General features: G+C 37.1%; 1 protein-coding gene across 6 annotated transcripts in view; it reads right to left on the minus strand.

Moving 5' to 3' along the window:
• Positions 1 to 967: 967 nt before the first annotated feature.
• The window catches only part of N4bp2 (NEDD4 binding protein 2), a 53,419-nt gene continuing 34,133 nt past the window's right edge, over positions 968 to 20,253 (minus strand). For 4 of the 6 annotated variants that reach the window (XM_051198514.1, XM_051198511.1, XM_051198512.1 and 1 more), the window contains 7 exons: positions 19,439 to 19,626; positions 16,167 to 16,285; positions 13,752 to 13,890; positions 11,555 to 11,743; positions 9,240 to 9,408; positions 2,980 to 3,103; positions 2,006 to 2,355 (listed from right to left, as the gene is read on the minus strand). In XM_051198514.1, the coding sequence (XP_051054471.1) occupies positions 2,310 to 2,355; positions 2,980 to 3,103; positions 9,240 to 9,408; positions 11,555 to 11,743; positions 13,752 to 13,890; positions 16,167 to 16,285; positions 19,439 to 19,626 (974 nt within the window). In that variant the 3' untranslated portion in view covers positions 2,006 to 2,309. Of the gene's footprint in view, positions 2,356 to 2,979; positions 3,104 to 9,239; positions 9,409 to 11,554; positions 11,744 to 13,751; positions 13,891 to 16,166; positions 16,286 to 19,438; positions 19,627 to 20,253 lie in introns of all 6 variants that reach the window. The other 2 variants (XM_051198509.1, XM_051198510.1) reach the window with 1 other exon arrangement.

Below are 20,253 nucleotides of genomic sequence, written 5' to 3' on the forward strand. Positions count from 1 at the left end.
AATAACAGCAATATGTGAACAGCTAATGAATGTCAGAAAACATGCTCAAATTGCCTCACAGGAACCAGGAAATGGACTGGAAATGGCCATGAGGGCCCTGGCCCCACTGTACTCTCACCATGGTGTCCCCTATCGACTCTTTCTTCACTGGGTTGATATCAATGATAGACTATTAACTGTATATAACTGCTACTGAGATCTTACTTCCTTTTCTTTGAAGAAATGCTACACTTTTAAAATGCTTTAAAATAGTAGGTTCACAGAGTTCTAACCTGAGTCACTTTTAAACCATCTTCACCTCTGAGATACAAAACTTAGAAGTGGGCAGAAGAAAACTATCTGATAATCCCCAAAGGCTGGGACGTGAGGTTTGGAGATTGGCAAAAGAAAGGTCAGAGGATGTTCTTTCATAATTGTACCTGCTTAAACAATATCAGACAGGAGGTGGGGAGAAATCTGGGGACTATAAATATATATAATGTTCAAACTCTGTATATTTATTGGGGAATATGAAGCCGAACATGGCAAAGCACATCTATAATCTCAACATTAAGGAGTGTAAGGCAGAAGGATTTTGAATTTGTGACTGACTTCGAGGTCTGTACTAGGTTTCTATGAGATGTCTCAGACTCAGGTTAGGCACAGCATCAGAACAGCTGCTTTCTCTTGGCCTCCAACCACAGTGAGCCACACGTGTACTTCTTCTCATTGTTCCCTTATTAATTATAATCACAGTAATAGAATAAGTCTATCTGGAGTACTCAAATGTGACTTTTTTAAAAAGGGTGGAAAAATATAAAACACAGAAAATGAGTATGCACACACTCCAATTATTCCAGGTTTAATACTGTTCCTTATTGTTTAAATCATATTATTTTGAGAACAGAAATAAGTTTACTTCATTAACTACTGATTATGGTTTTTGTACTAACTTGTAAAAGGGATCTTATTTTTAATATATATATATATATATATAACACTTCTGAGCATTACCAAAAACAGTGTGATACACTACTGCAATTTTTAAAACAAATTATTACAAGTCTAAAAATATAAATACTTGAATATCAATAATCACTAACCATTTGTAGGTAATAAACATATATTTTTGTTTTTATGGAAATAAAATTCAATGGTAAGGCTCTTCTTTAAAAAAGCATGATTCACAAGATGTAAGAACGTGGTTCTGAGTTTTATTCCCATTACCATGTCTGTTCTTTGGGAGTTCATTCTGTCAGGGCAATGCCACATTCCTGATGAAGGTGATTTTGTAAGCTAAATAAAAAACAACATAATTGTTTGCAAACACTGTATATGTTGAAAATACTCTGTATATCCAAAGTTAAATTTATTTTAACTACTGTCTCATAGAAAAATTACAGTTCACCATACAAGTCTGTATAAAGGAAATGAGAATTAACATACTAATAGAACACTAGTCCAACAGAAGTCAATGAGACTTTTCTTTCAGAAAGTTGGCTCCTTTTCAAAATAAAGGTAAAAAATTTTCCTAATTACAAGGGTTTCTTTTACAGTTATACCAAAAAAATGTTTTCACACTTAAGTCAATAAGGTTTTTGACTTAGAATAGCTTAGAAATGATGTCTCAAGTATAAAACAGCCATTTAGCACTGTATGGAACCACTCACAGACAGCTCCATAAGCAGTCCTGTAAGGATTTCTCCTTCTCTGAAATGTCTACTATCTGTGGAAGCTATGAGACTGCAAGTCAGTCTCAGACCCAGCTTTCCTCCCAGAAAATGCATGGCTCAGAACAGTCCAGAAGGGAAGGGATCAAGATCAGAGTCACAGAGAAAGACCAACCCCTCTACACTACAGCAACGTCCAAGACTCTGTGATAGGCTTCGAAAGCAGTAAGAATCCCATGTTCTGCCAATCACCTTCCTCCTTTACTACTTTTAACAGTCTATCCAGAGCCAGGAACCCGGTTTCAAAGCACACTGCCCCTCACACACGTCTACAGGACTTTCTAAACGTGAAACAGTCGTCAACAGCAGCAGCAGTTTTTGTTTTGGGGTTCTTCCTAAGAATGAACTAGACCACTTAAGACTTTTAACCTGCAGGTGATAATTTTTTTAGAGATTTTGTAATCAATAAAAATTCTTTTTAATGTTTTAATAAGCAATAGATTGGCATTTGATCCAGAAAAAAAGCTTTCCTTGGATTCAGAAAGACATTTTTCTTGTTTTATATTCCTAATGAACACGTGAGAGCAGAATTGACTGAATCACTGCACATAAACCAATCCCAGTCTGTAAACCTTCCTGCCTCTAAAGGGCCTGTAAAGTTCACTTCAGCATGACTTTCAAGCACCCAGGCTTAATTTCAGAAAACCTGTGGAAATGAGAAAAGAGTTATTTAAAATGTAAATATTTCAAACTACTTAAGAAACGTATCTTGTAATCAATTTAAATGACCTATACTTCATATTTATTACTAACACTGCAGTCTTTATTAATGTCCAGGACCAATATCTATGTTTGCAATCCCCCTGATTTATTGTCAAAGCAAATATAATCCCAAAACTTTGGGCTATTGCTAGATCACTAGTCAATATAACTTATGATTTTTCAAAACTTCTCAATTTGACCTTCATGACCAGTCTGTTGTATGAAAGATAAGATGGTATGTGACATTGTTTCAGCCAAAGCCCCACAGATACACTGTCTTTCAAAATGAGCAAGTCTTAAGACCACCATGTATCTAGTTCTGCAGGGTAGCACACTAAGAAGGAATCCAAGGAGATTTCATTTTTTATAATTTTAAATTTATGATTGAAAGTCTTAGCCACTAACAAAAGCTATATTTTCCTTTGAATGAATTCTCCTTTACCAGACCATATAAATCTGTCAAGAAAAGCTATCCTTTAACCATCAATTTGTGCCTGAAATCAGAGAGCTGGGCTGAAGTAGCTATCTTACTAGCTTTGAACGTACTACAGAAGAAGTCTGCACTCACCTGAAGCAGTGGCTTGTGAGGTATTTAATGACAGCTGGCTTGATGCGAGCAACTCCTCCCTGGCTGTGGTTTCCTCTCCCCGTAATCACAGAAAGATAGGGTTTACCACCATTCTGCTTAAATTCTATTAAAATGGGAATTGGAACAGTTAAAATCATTTCCTACATTCTCAACACAAAATATACTCAAAAGCATAGAAAATTATTTTCATGGTGTTTTAGAGACTTAAAACCTAATGGGGAATTTGTTTTTAAAGCACATAGACCTCAGAGAAATCTATCCATTGAAAGACTTAAGGACTAGGCCGAGCAGTACATGCTTGATAGCTAGCACAGTCTGAGAGACAAAAGGTGTTGGCTTTGAGGCAGCCAGGATTACAAGGTGAGTTTGAAATCAGTACATAGTGAAACACTGGACCAGGAAAGAAAATGATTAATAAGGCTCAAGTTAGGAGAACAATTTCCATTCTCTACAAGTCTTACTAAATAATATGACAGCGATATTAATTATATCTAAAAATTATTGTACACACGGACTGCTTTACATATTTTTGTGAATTAGAATCTTTGTAACAATTTTATTAATGAAATATTTTAAAGTCAACCAAACCAGATTTTGTATGAATCACAGTTCTGCTACAAATTAACTATGTGTGACCATAGGCAAATTATTTGGTTTCTTGATGCCTGTTTTTTCTTCACACTAGGAAAAGTAGATAATAACAGCCACTGCTTTGAAGGTTGTCTTCCAAGAACAGCTAGCTATTAGCAAATCTAATTTTAACATAGTCCTAGTGTCGAAGATAATCCATTGTTAAAATTCTTCCCAGGAGAGATTACTTTTTTAAATATTGAACAACATTTGATTCATCCCCTCTATTCCCCTCTCCCTCCCCCCATTTTTGATTTTTCGAGACAGGGTATCTCTTCATAGCTCTGGCTGTCCTGGAATTCACTCTGTAGACCAGGCTGTGGCCTGGAACTCTCAGTGATCCACCTGCTTCTGTCTCCTGAGTAATGGGATTAAAGGCGTGTACCACCACCTCCCAGGGACACTGATCTCTTTAAAGAATGCAGTTGCTACTTTATTATTTGATCTTGGAAAGGTAAATATATAAATTCTGAAATTAGATACAGAAAAGCTCTAATAGAATAACAACAAATTAAAATTCTATTAATAATAATGTAGTTAATGTAACAGACTTGCTTCTCATTCATAAATAGCCTGTTTTTATGTTTAGTATTATATATATATCATTAAACATTTCACACTCTGCTTATTACATTACCTTAATCAAATAGAATCAAAATATTGTTTTTCAAATCTCATTATATACAGGGCAATACTTGGCTTGTACTTTTATTTATTTACTTGCTTGCTTGGTTACTTACTTATTTACTTACTGATTTGAAACTGGATCTCACCATAGTGCCCTGGCTGGCATGGAAATCACTATGGATACCAGGCTGTCTGGTAACGTACAGTGATCTATCTATATGGGCCACCATGCCCAACTAGCTTGGAATTTTAAAAGGGTATGTTGTTAGGACAGGAAGGTTATGAGTCTGAGGTTAGCCTGGGCTACCTACACGACAAGGGCCTGTCTTGAAACCAGCTGAAATCTTCCATCTTAGTTTCCTTGAACCCATTCTCATGCACCTTCATTTCTGCCTCCTCAGCAAGCAGGTCAGGCAGCCATCACCTGTCTAATAGTTCACTGCTGCTCAGAAAATGTTCTTCAGTTGATTCACACACCTCCAAACAGAGCAGATCTAAGGAGTTGTCTTATTACTGCACAGATTCACTGTCTAAAATTACAGACTGCTCCTGACACCACCTCTGAAACAACTGTCTGAGTCTTGAGCACATCGTAGATTGCTAACATTTTGAACTACAAATGCTCGAATGGTTCCCCAAAAGGACTCTAAAGAATTATAACAAGCCAAACAGTGATGCATGCCTCTAATCTCCCCATCTGGAAGGCAGAAGTAAACAGATCTCTGTGAATTTGAGGCCAGCCTGATCTACCTAGTGAGGTCTAGGCCATCAGAGGTACATAGAGAGACTCTGTCTCAAGAACGAAAAAAATAAAAAACAAAAAACCCTTGACTGTCATCTTATTAATCGAAGTTCCCCAATTACCTAAAATGTGTTTATGGAGTGATTTATTTTTTTAAATTGGGGTTGAAATAATATTTCATTCAGTGGATTTACTTGGGATTTTTTTTTTGTTTGTTTTCTGGGGGTTCTCTGTAACCTTAGAGCCTGTCCCTGAACTCGCTCTGTAGACTAGGCTGACCTTGAACTCCCAGAGATCCGCCTACCTCTGCCTTCTGAATACTGGGATTAAAGGCATATACCGTCGCCCAGACCTTTTTTTATTATTATTATAAATATAGGGTCTTACTCTGTAGCCCTGGCTGGCCTTGAACTCATACTCCTGTCTCACCCTACCAAGTGCTGAGATTACAGATATGAGCCACCATGTCCCACTTGATACGTTTGCTTGTTCTATTTGACACAGGGTCTTAGCATATAGCTCTGACTGACCTAGAACTCACTCTGTAGACCAGGTATCCTCAAACTCAGAGATCCACCTGCCTCTGCCTTCTGAGTGCTGGAATTAAAGTTGTGCCAGTCTGATGTTTTATATTTTAGGTGACTATAAATCCAAAGATTTTTCTTCCCTTTATTTTTCTTTACTTTTACTTTTTAAAAATGGTTATTTATCCTAGCTCTCCAGTCTTTATTTGCTGATTCAAACTCTTAAATTTCCCGTTATCTGGGGGCAGAAATACTTCACAAGTGGGTGTGTACTTCACTCACATGGCACACAGGATCCAGGTATCTCTATTCATCCTTGGCTTTGAAAGTGCTTTTATATGATGACTAAAACCAATGCAAGGATACCCTCCCCAGATTCCTCTCCCCACCCCAAACACTTCTATTCAACAATCCTGCCATCTGGTGGTAAGTGGTAGACACACTACCACAAGCATACACAAGATGGCTTTGGCTTCAGAAAACTATTTGCCCCTTGGATGTGAACAACTACTACCCCAGGCAAGTTACTGAATATTTTTCCCCCTAACTTTTTATTGATATAAAATTCACATAACATAATACTCTCTATTTTAAAAATTTGCAATTCAGCTGAGCCTGGTGATGAAAGCCTTAGTTGTAGCTACTTGGGAGGCTGAGTACAAGTACAAGGTCGACCTGGGCTATATAACCTATGGGTAACTTAGGTACATCTTGTCTCAAAACAAAACAAAACCCCTTATTACTCAGTAGTGTTTGTTATTTTGGTCTTTTTAGCATATCTACAATGCTACAGCTACACAATCAACACAGAAACCATGTCCCTGTCAGCAGCTATTTTATACTACTAGCTGCAGCCCAAGCAACCACTAATCTACTTTCTGCCTCTAAGGACATTTCATATAAATGTCACTTTTTTGTTCTGTACTGCTTTTACACAGCATTCTTACAAGTCCATCCATGTATGAGAACTTCATAGACAAGTAAAACTCCATTAAATACATCTACATTATGCACACACACACACACACACACACGGAATAGAAGGGCGGACAGAAGGGAGGGAGGTAGGGAGGAGGGAAGAAGGGAGGAGAAAAGAAGGAAGAACACACACACACACACACACACAGACTCACACCCAACCATACTCTTAACTCAATGTCCTCTTCTGACCAGGCAAACAAATAGTGAACAGATATTCATGCAAGCAAAACAGTTATATACATAAAATAAACTTTCAAAATTTAAGTACTGGAGTAGGAAGATCTATAAAACAACTTCAGCTAATAATATAAATTTTTTTAAAATTATAACCTGATAGGCAATGGTGACATATGACTTTAATCCTAGCACTTGGGAAGTAGAGGCAGGCAGGCCTCTAAGTTTGTAGAAAGCATGGTCTAGAGAGAGAGTTCCAGGACAACAGGGCCACACAGACAAATGTTTCTTTTTGAAGAGAGGAAAAAACAAAATAAGCAAACAAACAAAAAATTGTAACTCCACCATGCAACCACCAATGCAGTAATTTACTTAGCCAAGGGCCATCAACAGATGCTAAAACAATTACATAAAATATTCTAAGAACAGTGGTTAAGAGACAGAGTATCAACCACAGAAGACTACTAATTATTTCAACAGGTCTATTTTCATCCACAGAGAAATCTGATAGAAATCCTCACTTAACTAGGCATCCAATAACCCCTTCAATACTAGGACAAACTAGCCATGAATGTCTCCTAATCTACTCACCAAGAACAGTTGAAACATTACCAATGTAACCAGTATAGTTTTTAAAGATATCTTGCAATGTAACCTAGTGTGGCCTCTCCAGTCACCCATGAAGTATATTAAAAAATTAAATTCAACCTGAGTTGTTTAAAAAAAAGGAAATAATTATACACATTTGAAATGTAGGGCATAAGCTTGGAGCCCACATAAATGTCATTAGCATTAAAGAAAAAAAAGAAAAAGATAAAACAAACTATTTCATACTACAGCAAAGTATTTAGGACAATGAATTAAAACACACTATAACTGACTAGATCCCAGAGAGAAAGAGGAAAGGCACAACTATGTAGGACAGTATGCACAAAAGGTGGAAAACAAGAATATGGCATGTGTGTTAGACAATGTAACTAGTGATGTTCACTGTCTTAAAAATAGAGTATAATGGTTAGACAGGAGAATAAATCTGTCCTCAAGAGATATAGCTGCTAAGGGCTTTAGAGTTAAATCACCACAACATCTACAACTTATTTTCAAATGGTTCAGAAAAAAGCCACTTTTCAGGGGCTGAGGAGATAGCTGCTTTAAAGTACTGGTACAGTGGATGTGTTGTGCACATATTTTAACCCTAGCATTGCACTCAGAGGCAGAGGCAGGTGGATCTCAGTGAGTTCAAGGACAGTGTGGTCTATATAGAGTCCTGGACAGAGAGGGTTAGACAGAGAAACCCTGTCTAAAAAGAAAGTTTAGGGGCTGGAGAGATGGATTAATGGATGGCTCAGCAGTTAAGAGCACTGGCTGCCTTTCCAGAGGATCCAGATTCAATTTCCAGCACCTACATGTCAGCTCACACTGTAATTCCAGTCCCATGGTATCTGCTATCCTTACACAGATATACATACAGGCAAAACACAAATGCACATAAAATAAATAAAAAACACGAAGAAATGAATTCATCACCCACATAAAAGATCGGAGAATGGCACCTAACTGTATTATCAATACTGGCAAGACGGGGACAGAGAACCCTGGATTTACTGCCTACTCAGTCAAATCAACAAGGTCCCAGCTCAATAAGTGACCCCCACCTCAAAAAAATAAGAGAAAACAAAAAGGAACTGTGTGTACTGAACAGAGGTGTGTGCATATATAGCAAAGAGGTTTTCAATGGGCAGGAGGAATAAATTTTAAGATATTTATTTCAATTAGAAAAGAAAGGAAGAGAAAGATTGGTGAGAAGTGTAATACAAAGTATTTTAAAATGAGAAAACAGTAAAATGTCTACACTTTTGTTACTGGAGTCACTGGTACATGAGCATTTTTTTATATGACTCTGCAACCTCTTCATATGTTTCAATGCATATGTTTCAATCTTACATATCAATCCTACTTCATAACAAGTGATATGCATTGATATATGTATATATACAGAATGACAATGCAGGGAATCTTTATAATTCAAAACTTCTCCAGTAATGACAAACAGATGACTTCCAGTATTAGTGTCTGACATAACAAAAACAGACTAAACTTTCTATGGAATACTACCCACTGATGAAAACAAAGCAAGATGACACTTCAATGTATGTGAAATGCATGACACTGAATAAAGTCTGGAAAAAGATCTTAATGTCAGGAACAGCAGGTGTGACCTTTCCTACTGACCTGTGTGACTACATACCAATAGAAGGAAGGTGAAGCAGCACGCCGAAGGCATTTAGAAAAACTGCCCTTGGAGGCAGTTCTACAAAATCCTAACACCTTACTTACTTTTGTATCTGAGCAAACACCCACTACAAACAATATTCAAAGCAAGTCCCATTTATAAGTCATAGGGGATTCCCACATTACACCGTATCTTTCTTTAACAGATGTAACAAAGGGATAGAAATAATCCCAAGAAGGAAATCTTAATATCACACCTCAGTCTGCACATGCAGATTCTCTGTATTTGTCAAGGTCAATCAATACCAAGGTCATTAGCACATTCCTACCTTCAGTTTTCCGCTGTAAAACTGCCGTCAAATGCTCTATCGCTTCATCCACATGCAGCCCATGGAGGTCTAGGACATTCTGTGGCAGCAGAGAGGCATTGACTTTCTCGAAGATCTCCACAGCAGCAAGGTGGTTGGCTTCTTTCATCTTCTGCTCATGAAGACTGCCCTTTAATCATAACACACCACTTTGGTAATTACCATTTAGTCCAGTGGTTCTCCACCTTCCTAATGCTATGACCCTTTTATAATTTCTCAGTTGTGGTAACCCTCAACCATGAAATTATTTCTTTGCTACTTCCTAACTATAATTTTGCTACTGTTATGAATCATAATATAAATGTCTGATATACATGTTCAATTTGAGAACCACAAGTTGATAACTTCTGACTTAGACAATCAAGAAGCAAAAGTGCCCTAACTAAAAACCAGAACACTAAATCTAACATCTTGATATAACAAGCTAAAAAACAAGGAAAAATTCAGTAACTAAATAATATGGTTCTTAAAAAAAAAAAAAAAACGCTTGACTCCAAAATTTAAGTTGAAGAACAAGTTACTGGGGAAAAGTATTTCTATTTTGTTTCCACAGAAAATGAAAAGATGTGGATCCTCCAGACTAATGTGGTTTGATCACACCAGACCGCCTGAAAAAGAGTACAAGCTGATCCTACATTCCAAACAGCGGACAAAACAGCCCTACAGACTACAGCTAGGATATCTGAATCTTCTTCGATCCCCCAAGACAGCGCCCTTACCAGCAGGAAGTAGTGGAAAGAACGGCGCCCAAATTCCCAAATATTGTGATAAATGTTTGTTTTCATTTAATTGGACTTTGTTATATAAAATTAAATAAAAATACTCTATATGCATAAAAAAAAAATTTAAAAATTTAAAAACAAAAAAAATATGGTTCTTAAACTACTCAATCATAGTTTGCAAAGTATAAATTAAAAAATTCTTAAAAATCATAAAAGGAAACAATATTTAGCTCAAGAAAGAACCAATTGGTTTAATGCTTGATTAATGAAGTGTATTCTTTGATAGTCCGGGACCTCAGCTTGACGATCCCTTCAAATATCTTCTGGGTACCCTCCCCTCAAGGTCTGTTGTTAGGCCTCAAAGGGCTAAACTAGTTTGATATCTTCTGCTCAATAACAAAAGAGTAAGCATGTAGAACCACAACAATGAGAAGGGTATTTATTTCTTACATTACCATGCAAAGTGAGCCCAGCAAGAAATTTTATTCTCTTGAAAAATATTAATATCCTTTTCCTCTTTGTGAACATAAAAATGATGCTCAGAGGCTAGGAGAATGCCCCATGGTTAAAAACCACTGTTGTGCAAGCTTCAAGACCTGAGGTCACATCAATAAAAAAAGCTGGACAAACCTGCATGTGCCTTAAGCCCAGCATTAGGGGAAGAGACAGATCAGGAAACTCAAAGGGTGAGCTTCCAGTTCAGTACTTCCATACTGCCTGCCTTACAGCAATAAATGGAAAGTAAAATTGGAAGATACAAGTCCTCTGGCCTCTGTAAGTACAGGAACATGCACTCACACAATCCTGTACATATACCAAATATATATACAGATATATCACACACACACACACACACACACACACACACACACACACACACACAAATATAAGATGCCTTATTAAAACCGAGAACACTATAGACAATGTAAGACACATGTGATTCCAGTCTAAGACAAACTTTTCTGCTTTCTTTCCTCCAAGAAACCTCTATCTGTTCAGATGTGCTACTAAATAATACACTGCTTAGGAGACCACGAGATCATTTGATTTCATCTAAAGAAGAGAACAAACCACAATTCCCCAGGCCTAGTGGTACACAGCCATACTCCCAGCAACTTGGAAAGCTAAGCCACCAGAATCACAAGTTCAAGGCCAGCCTAGGTAATTTTATGAGACTCAGTCTCAAAATAAAAAATAAAGGAAAAGAAAAAGAGAAAGCAAAATAAAGAGGGCTAGAAACGCAGCTCAGTGGCCAGAGCACTTGTCCTGGCATGTTTGAGAGCAAGTCACAATGATGAGGGAGGAGCAACTGTGACCCATGATGATGAGGGATGAGCAACCGTGACCCATGAAGCTCCACATACAAAAGCAATGACAGGACTAGCAAAGCAAGCAGAATCCTCTCAATCACTGGGCTCTTTAATATTAGGCCACTTTATATGTCACTTAGTACCACTAAATTCCTCCCCCAACAACTGTTAAGCTAAAACAGTGTAAGTATCATGTACTTCAGGCTACTTGAATTAATAAACTGTGACCAGTTTCCCACCACACCTGCTGGGCATAAAAGGTGGCCACATTCTTCTTCCCCATGCGGTAGGCCTCCTTGGCCTTGCTGTAGCACTCCATCCTCTTCTGCTGGTGCAGGAAAGCCTCTGCCCTGTAGTCATCATACTCAGGGTACTCAAAATCCTGGAAAGAGGGCTCACCTGGGATATCGTCAGTATCTCTTAGTTTCTTTGCCTAGAAGAACACAATACGTGGTATACAAATAAAAGTTGAAAAATCAATGTCTTATCACCAGAAAATGCATATACAAACTAGGCTATAAGCCAGGCATGTTGGCACATGCCTGTAATCCTAGTACTTAGCTGGGAAGCAAAAGCAGGAAGATCAGACCATCAGATGTCTGGAGGGTGGTATAGTTCTAAACAGGCAGGACTATCAGGACAGCATTGGCTACAAAGTAATTGGAGGCCAGCCTGCAATGAGACTGAACAAAAGGAAAAAAACAGCCAGACATGGTGGTGTACACCTTTAATCCTAGCACTCAGGAGGCATAGACATTCAAATCTGAGTTTAAGACTAACAGAATCCAGCCTAGATAGCCAGGACTACACAGAGAAGTACTTTCTCAAAAACCCGAGAGAGAGAAGAGAAACCAAACAAACTAGATTCATCTTTTATTTTCAAAAGAGATCACCTCAGTATCTACACTGTAAGTCAAGCATGTACTACCATTAGCTTTTGCATGTCAGTAACATTACCCTTCCTTTAACCACTTTTAGGAGACACTGAAATCATTAAAATCAATTCATAAAACAGGCCCAAAGGCAGAAGGTAAGATAGTCAGAGAGCAGTATGAATATACCCACCACAGAAATCCAAACTATGGCTTGCTGGGATTAAAGGTGTGCACCACCACTAGACTAGAATCTTAGCTTACCTTAAAAAATGTATGGTTTCAATTCACTTCTTTGAAAACTTAAAAGTACTGTAAGTCATACATGCCCTACTATATAATTTAATAAATATTTCATGTGTATTCAAAACCAAAGCCAACAAAATCATAGTTTTTAATACTTTCAAAAAACATGCTTTTATTGATATAATTTGATTGAGGTTACTTACTAAAATTTAACAAGCTGGAAATTACCATTTTGCTTAGAAATATTACCAAAAATTATATTTATAATGTACTATATAAAACAATCTTCAACAAGACATAGGTTTAAAATCTTATAGCCTATCATTTAATTTATAGTAATACTATAAAAATATTATGTATTATGTAATACATATCTCTAATAAAAATAAGGGAAGATTTGCAAAAACTGACCTAATATAACCGTTGGTTATATAATTTCCTGACTAGCATTTTTCTTAGACCCTGGGACTATAGAGGCTTGTAATAACAAACATCACCATACTCTTCAAAAAACTTTATTATTATGAGTCAGGCATTGTGGCACACTCCTTTAATCCCAGCACTTGGGAGACAGAGACAATCAGATCTCTGAGTTTGAGGCCAGCCTGGTCTACATAGAGTTCCAGGCTAGCCAGGGCTACACAGAGACACCCTGTCTCAAAAACAAACAAAATGACCTGTAGAGATAGTTCAATGGTTAAAAGCACTTGCTGTTATTGCAGAGTACCTGGGGTTTGGTTCCTAGCACCCACCTACTGAGGCTCACAACTTCTTCTAACTGGAGTTCTAAGGGATCTGATACCCTTTTCTGCCTCCATAGGTCCTACACACACATGGTACACATATATACATGCATGCAGGTAGAACACCCAAATACATAAAATAAAAAAGCAACAACAAAAAATTCTAATGCTGATACAAGACTAGTATGTAAAAATCCATTATATTTCTATGTATTTATAATGAATAATCCAAACATAAAATAAAACAATTTCAAGGTAAAATAGAGAACCACTTAGGAAATAGACTGGCATTCAAGGTTAAATATTTATGACCACATATTTAGATTCTAAGATCTATGATACAATAAAAATCATTGATACTCAATTATGCCTCATACTCTGTGTGTCTACCTAAGAAAGTCTACACAGTATCTACAGAATTTAAGTGCTTATCATGTACATCAATAAATATTACACAAAAACATAATTCATTCTTTGGAGTACATAGATCATGGTGAAAAATAATCACCAAAATATTATACTATTATACTATTAAAAACATTTATTTGCCAACAGAGTAAAAGTTCAAATCACTCCATACCTTTTTCTCTTTCGATTTCAGAGCAGCATGAGAAGTGATATTCTCATTTTGATGAACACATTCTTGAGCTACAACTGTTTTCACAGGGTCTCCTTCAAGAACACAGTTTAGAAACTGTACCGTGTGTTCCAGGGAATAGCTGTTTAAATACAACGTTTATAACAGAAAATGAAAGTTCTGTAGCATAAATCCAAGCAATTCCTAAGACTATGAAAAACGGGCTGGAGAGATGGCTCAGTGATTAAGAGCAGTTGTTGCTTATGCAGAGAACCCAGGTTTTGCCAACAGTGTGTAACCGATGTTCCAGATCTAATGCCCCCTTCCGCCTTCTGTGAGCACTAGGCATGCATAGGGCAAACATACATACATGTGGGCAAACAGGCAAATTCATAAAAAAAATTCTTTCAAGTGTAATAAATTGGCTTATTTTAAGTTTTTGGGTGTTTTTGTTTGTTTTGTTTTGTTTGTCTTTTCAAGACAGGGTTTCTCTGCCTAACAGCTCGGGCTGTGCTGGAACTCACTCTATAGACCAAGCTGGCCTTGAACTCACGGATATCCACCTGCCTCTGCCTCCTGAGTGCTGGGACTAAAGTGCTGGGCCACCACTGCCCAATTTATTTTAAGTTTTTAATATTGAAACAATGTACCTGAAGCTTCAAGAACGACCTCTGGGAAATCTCAGGAAAAATAGTAGGAAATTGGGTCCCATTTGTTTTTCTGGTTTTCTGGTTTTCTGGTTTTGTTTTTTGTTTTCTTTTCTTTTTAAGATAGGTCTCACAATATAGCCCTGGCTGCTTTTGAATTTACTTCAAAAAAGACCAAGCTAGACTGAATTCACAAGAGATCTGCCTGCCTCTGCCTCCCTAATGCTGTCAAAAAACAAACAAACACAGACAACTGTTTTTTAAAAAAGAATAATACTAAGGATCTATTTTATTTTATGTGTCTGTATGTTTCACCTGCATGTGTGTCTATGTACCCCATGCATGCCTGGAACCTGAGGAGGCCAGAAAAAGGCATCAGGTCTCCTGGAACTGGAGTTACTGACAACTGTAAGCCATTGGTCCTTCAACATGCAGCCATTGCCCTTCACCACTCTAGCATCTCTCTAGTCTAAGACTTTGAAAGATTTTAATAATTGGTAATAATGATGATGATGGGCAGGTACAACAGCTCAACAGATGAAGATTCTTGCTGCCACACTTGAGGCCCTGAGTTTGATCCTCAGGTTCCACATGCTGTAAAGGAAGAGCCAAGTCTCACACTTGTCTTCTGACCTCCACACTTCCACCTTACTACTTACACACTGAATGAATGAATGAATGAATGAATGAATGAGTGAGTGAGTAAAAAAAATTCAGGGGTTTGGAAAAAGTATGTTTAACCTAATAAAACACAATGTGTACATACAGCACAGCATTGTGTGACTTGTTAATATGCACTTCTGTGTTCATATGCCAGTCAAAATTAACAGGGCAGGGGATGTGGCCCAGTTGGTAGAACACTTGTCTAACATACATCTGGGTTTGATTCCCAGAACTGTATAGAACTGGCCTTGATGGCAGATGCCTGTAATCCTAGCTCGAGGCAAAAAGGTACCTTAGCAACACAACAAGTTTAAGGCAGCCTGGGACACATGAGGCTATTAGTTGATTTAAAAAAAAAAAAAAAAAAATGAGATACCAAAGTAATAAGAGATAACACAGATAACCCAATTCCTAATTTCTTTTATTATTTATTTTGGAGTCAGGCTACATAGCCCTTGTTGGTCTAGAACTTGTGGCATTGCCAGGCCTTTAATCCCAGCCCTTGGGAGGCAGAGGCAGGTGAATCTCTGTTAGAGGCCAGCCTGATCTACAGAACGAGTTCCAGGACAGCCAGGACAACACAGAGAAACCCTGACTCAAAAAAACAAACAAACAAACAAAAAAAAAAAAAAAACAGAACAAAATAAAAATCAAAATTTAGAACCTGTAGCATGCCTGTAGTCTATATGATGAGATCCTGGTCTTATTTGAGGAACATTAGCTGCATGGTTTCTTTTAATTGCATCATCTTCCATAAATCTTTTTGGGATCTATATATAAATTATCTCCTACCAAAATCAAACACAGATAAAACACCTCCATGCCAACATTGTAACAAACTACACTTAACAGCTTGAGGTTCTAGTTTAAAATGGAAGCAAAGCACTGCCTGCCCCTCAACCCCACGTTACCTGGGCAGGACTCTCATGGTGAAAAGGTAACAAAAAGAAAAAAATAACAAGGAATACAAATGGCTAGAAATTTATGCTTTCTGTATTATGTACATTAAATTTAAACTTAATTATTTATAGTGTATTCAATCAGAGACTGTTTGGGACATACTTCCAGTAGTAGAGTAAAAATCACAACCAGTTCTTCTAGCACTCACTTGTGATCTTTAAAAATGTCCACCAGGAAATTTTGGTTAATGGCTGGGAATATTTTAAAGAGCTGCTTCTCCTTTAGTTTAGTGGCACAGTCTTTTTCAAACATAAGTGTCTCCCTTTTCTAAAAAACAGAAAAGAAAAAAAAAATCACCCTTAAAATGAAATTCGTAAGCCAGACAATACTAAACCAAAGCCTAATTTTTTTGTTGCAAAAAGACCAATGATTTATAAGAAATCATAGACTTTCCTCACTGATCAAGGCTGAGGTTAGTAATATAAGTATTCTTATACTATATATTTATAACACATTTTTGCCAAGCATTTGAAGGTGTTCATAAATACTTATAACCACATATATACACACACACATATATTATGTATGTGAATATATAAACATACACACACACACACAAACCCAATGAAGTCTAATATACTGTATAACAAGGATGAAGCTTCACAGTCACGAACCACATAATAATGCCTCAGTAAATGAGGACCTACACACATACTGGTATATACTGCATCATACAGCCTGAGTGTGCAGCAAGCCATTACAAGGCTGGTGTAAATACACTATGATATTCATACAACTTTCAACTAATGAAGCTTTATTTGAGACATTATTCATCGTTATCAATGCAACTATACATTAAAAAACAAGATACAAATAAATGAAGTCAAAGATTAGAGAAAATAAAGGAAAGAATATAAGATAAAGCTAGCAAGTAAAATTAGAATGTAAATCTATGCCACAAAATTCTGAACAGTTGCTACAAGTTTAGATGAGCCCCCTTAGTGGCCAAAGCAAAGGGAAAGAAGTACTCTCAGTGTCCATAAATTTAAAACAAGCCAATTGCTCAGAAGTACAGTTTTTCTGGTACTGAAACTGAGGGAAATGTCTCTCCTAAGTCCTCATTACAGGACAGTGTGTGATGCTGTGAATCCCCTCAATGGGCAGGAACTACAATGTATAAACATTATAAATTCAGGTTGACAGAAAACCTTATAACTCAAAATTACTTCAAATGTTTTCACAAATACACTTACTCAAAAATAACTATGTGAGTATTAATAACTTTCACAATCCATAAAGCTGCCTATTCAGAACTACTACTCCAGCCAGGCAGAGTGCATACACCTATAATGCTGGGCGTTTAAGAAAGAAAGGTGGGAGTTCAACGACACCCTGGGCTATATGTTGAGGTTCTAGCACAAAAAGTGAAATTTAAGTAAAAAGTAAATAAAGTAAAACTGTCAGCCTAAATGATTTTTCTGAAAATCCATCCTTTGTCTGTCTACCCAGCCCATCTGTGCAGTGCACTGCACGCTCCCTGCACATCCTACCTACTTCTGTTAAGACAGGCTCTCCACATCATCTTCCTGTCTCCACCACCAACAGCTCAGGTCCTGGTACACCCAGTTTTTAAAAAACTTTTTATGATGGTGTTGGGGAATTTGAACTCAAGCATTCATGCTTAGCAGCAAGCTTTCTTACTCACTGAGCCATCTCCCTAGTCCCCGAGTCTTTTCATATTCTAAATTAAGATCATGACAAAGATTCTTAAAGTAGCCAGGCAATAGCAGCACACACCTTTAATCCCAGCACTCTGAAGGCAGAGGCAGGTGGATCTCTTGAGTTTGAGGTCAGCCTGGTCTACAGATCAAGCACCAGGATAGCCAGAGCTACACAGAGAAACCCTGTCTCAAAAAACCAAAAAGTAGTAATAAAAATGATAAAAAAAAAAAAAAACCAAAGAATTAAAATATTTCACATATGCTCTATAGCATGAATTTACACATACCCCTTCCCACCCAAAAATGTCCTCAAGGTTATTAAGTTCCTGGTGAACTTATAATAGCCATCGTGTTTCTAAACTAAGATTTCTAACATTGATGAACTCTATAAGTTCTTATCATCATACAATTAATGCTCCTGCTTTAGACATTAGTATATGTGAAGTTTGCTTCCTATTTCTTTCTTCCAGGGACATACCGAAGTGTATTTTCTCCTTCAGGAACAGTGAAAAGGAAACACCAAATTCTCTTACTGAGGAGGCGTCATTTAATATGAGGATTCTTAAAGAGTATTCTTTGGGAGTCACAATATCGAGACTTGAGAGAACAGAGGTCCAGGCTCTCTCTCCGATAAGACCACGTGGAAATACTTAGATTAATAGAAATGGGTTAATATTTAAGACAAAGCAAGCCAATAAAAAATGCTAGTAACAGGCCAACAGAATTATTTCTTTTTTTTTTTTTTTTTAAAAAGAGTATTCTTTGAACCAAGTTGCCTACTTTCTTTTTCTTTACTTTTGTTGTTGTTGTTGTTTTTCAAAATGGTTTTCCTGTGTTGCCCTGGCTGTCCTGGAACTAGCTTTGTAGATCATGCTAGCCTCAAATTCACAGAAATACGCTTGTCTCTGCCTCCTGAGCACTGGGATTAAAGGTGTGTGCCAGGGCCACCAAGCTCTTGTCTACTTTCTATTACCCAATTTGTTTCCAAAAAAAAAAAAAAAAAAAAAAAAAAAAAAGCAAAGGCATTAAATTGTAAAGTCAAAAGACATTTATTAACTACTACTGAGATTATAAGGCAGGTCAGAAACAAAAGATAAAAGATAAGTTTCAGTGATAGAAACAGCAAAACTATTACACTATTCAAGCCTAAAGTCAGATTTTCCTATTTCTTTCAGGAGACTCCATTTCTCCAGGTTACTACATTTGAATTAAGAAGGATCACTGAAACTGAAGCAAAATTCTAAGATACTACTTGAAGCTATTTTATATAGGGGTACAGAAACTTAATCATGAAAATAACAAGGGGAAAGTAAGTTTGAAGAACCCTCGCTCCTCCTACACCTAATTCTGTGCGCTGTAGCCAAATAAAAAAGGTGACTGTGAGTCATACACAGTCAAGTATAAAGCACCTTGGTGGCCACTTAAGGATCTCTTTTCCAGTAACTAGAGGAAGTCACTTAATTTTTAAATGCTTTAGTGGTCACTTTCAAAATGTGAAAAGAAATTGAAAGAAATCAAATTTACCAATGGCTTCAAATAAGTACACTGAACCAAAAGACACACATGACCTATGTATGTCAGAATACCACACAGCTATAAGCAAAGCCTCAACCACATTATATTTAAAACATTTTCAGTTTTAATATCAACTTCAGACAGGTTAAACATGAAGTCCAGATCAGGAGACAAAATTAAATGAAAATCACACTAAACAACCTGCAGTCAGAGACCACAGATTAGTAGCTGTGTCAACCCATACCAAATCATGTTTTTCCTGTAAGGCGATTTCTTCTGACATTATTTCTCTCAGTGAAACTTTTTTTGTTTGAGTGTTCCAAGGATCCAATGTCTCAGGTGCCACTAAAGTCTTCAATAATTTTTTGCCTGCTTTCTGAGATGATTTTTGTTCAGAATTATCAAGAACAGCAGGTCCAGCCAGCGAAGGATCTACAAGAATGAAACAGTAATGTCACATATTCAGCAACTGATGTACAAATTCTTAAGAGAGGAAAGAAAACGTGGGATTTTAAAATCCTTTTCAGCTTGTAAATATAGTATGACTTTAAAGTTTCAAAATAAACCTTCACATAACTACAAGCAAGAAATAATACAGGAATATTTCAAATGGGCAGTGACCTAGGTGTAACTATAAATCAGTTCAATGCTTCCCACTCTTTCCCCTATCTCTTTGACTCCCTCCTTCCCTCCTTCCCCTCTTCTCCTCCAACAAAAGCTAGTCAATCAATGCTGGGTAGTGAGCAACTGGGAGAGCCCTGCTTAGCCCTGCTCTACTGTTCCTCGAACTGAGAAGATTAGCATACTGACAAATAGTAACAGACCAGAAGCATACTATAAATACTGAGCAAATTATATTGAAAACAAAGACCAAACCACAGAGTTCACATTGATAGGAGTTAACTTGCAACACTTCAACATCTCTAAGTGGTACAGACACATTTCTGACCTAGTCCTGTCTCAGTGGGGAGTGAAGAAATGGCAGACACTATAGCTACTTGCATTTATATACCCATAATATAGTCCAGTCACTTCTACCCTCAGCCAGCTTTATCTCTC

Source organism: Phodopus roborovskii, unplaced genomic scaffold (genome assembly GCF_943737965.1).
Source record: "Phodopus roborovskii unplaced genomic scaffold, PHOROB, whole genome shotgun sequence".
Taxonomy (NCBI): Eukaryota; Metazoa; Chordata; class Mammalia; order Rodentia; family Cricetidae; genus Phodopus; species Phodopus roborovskii.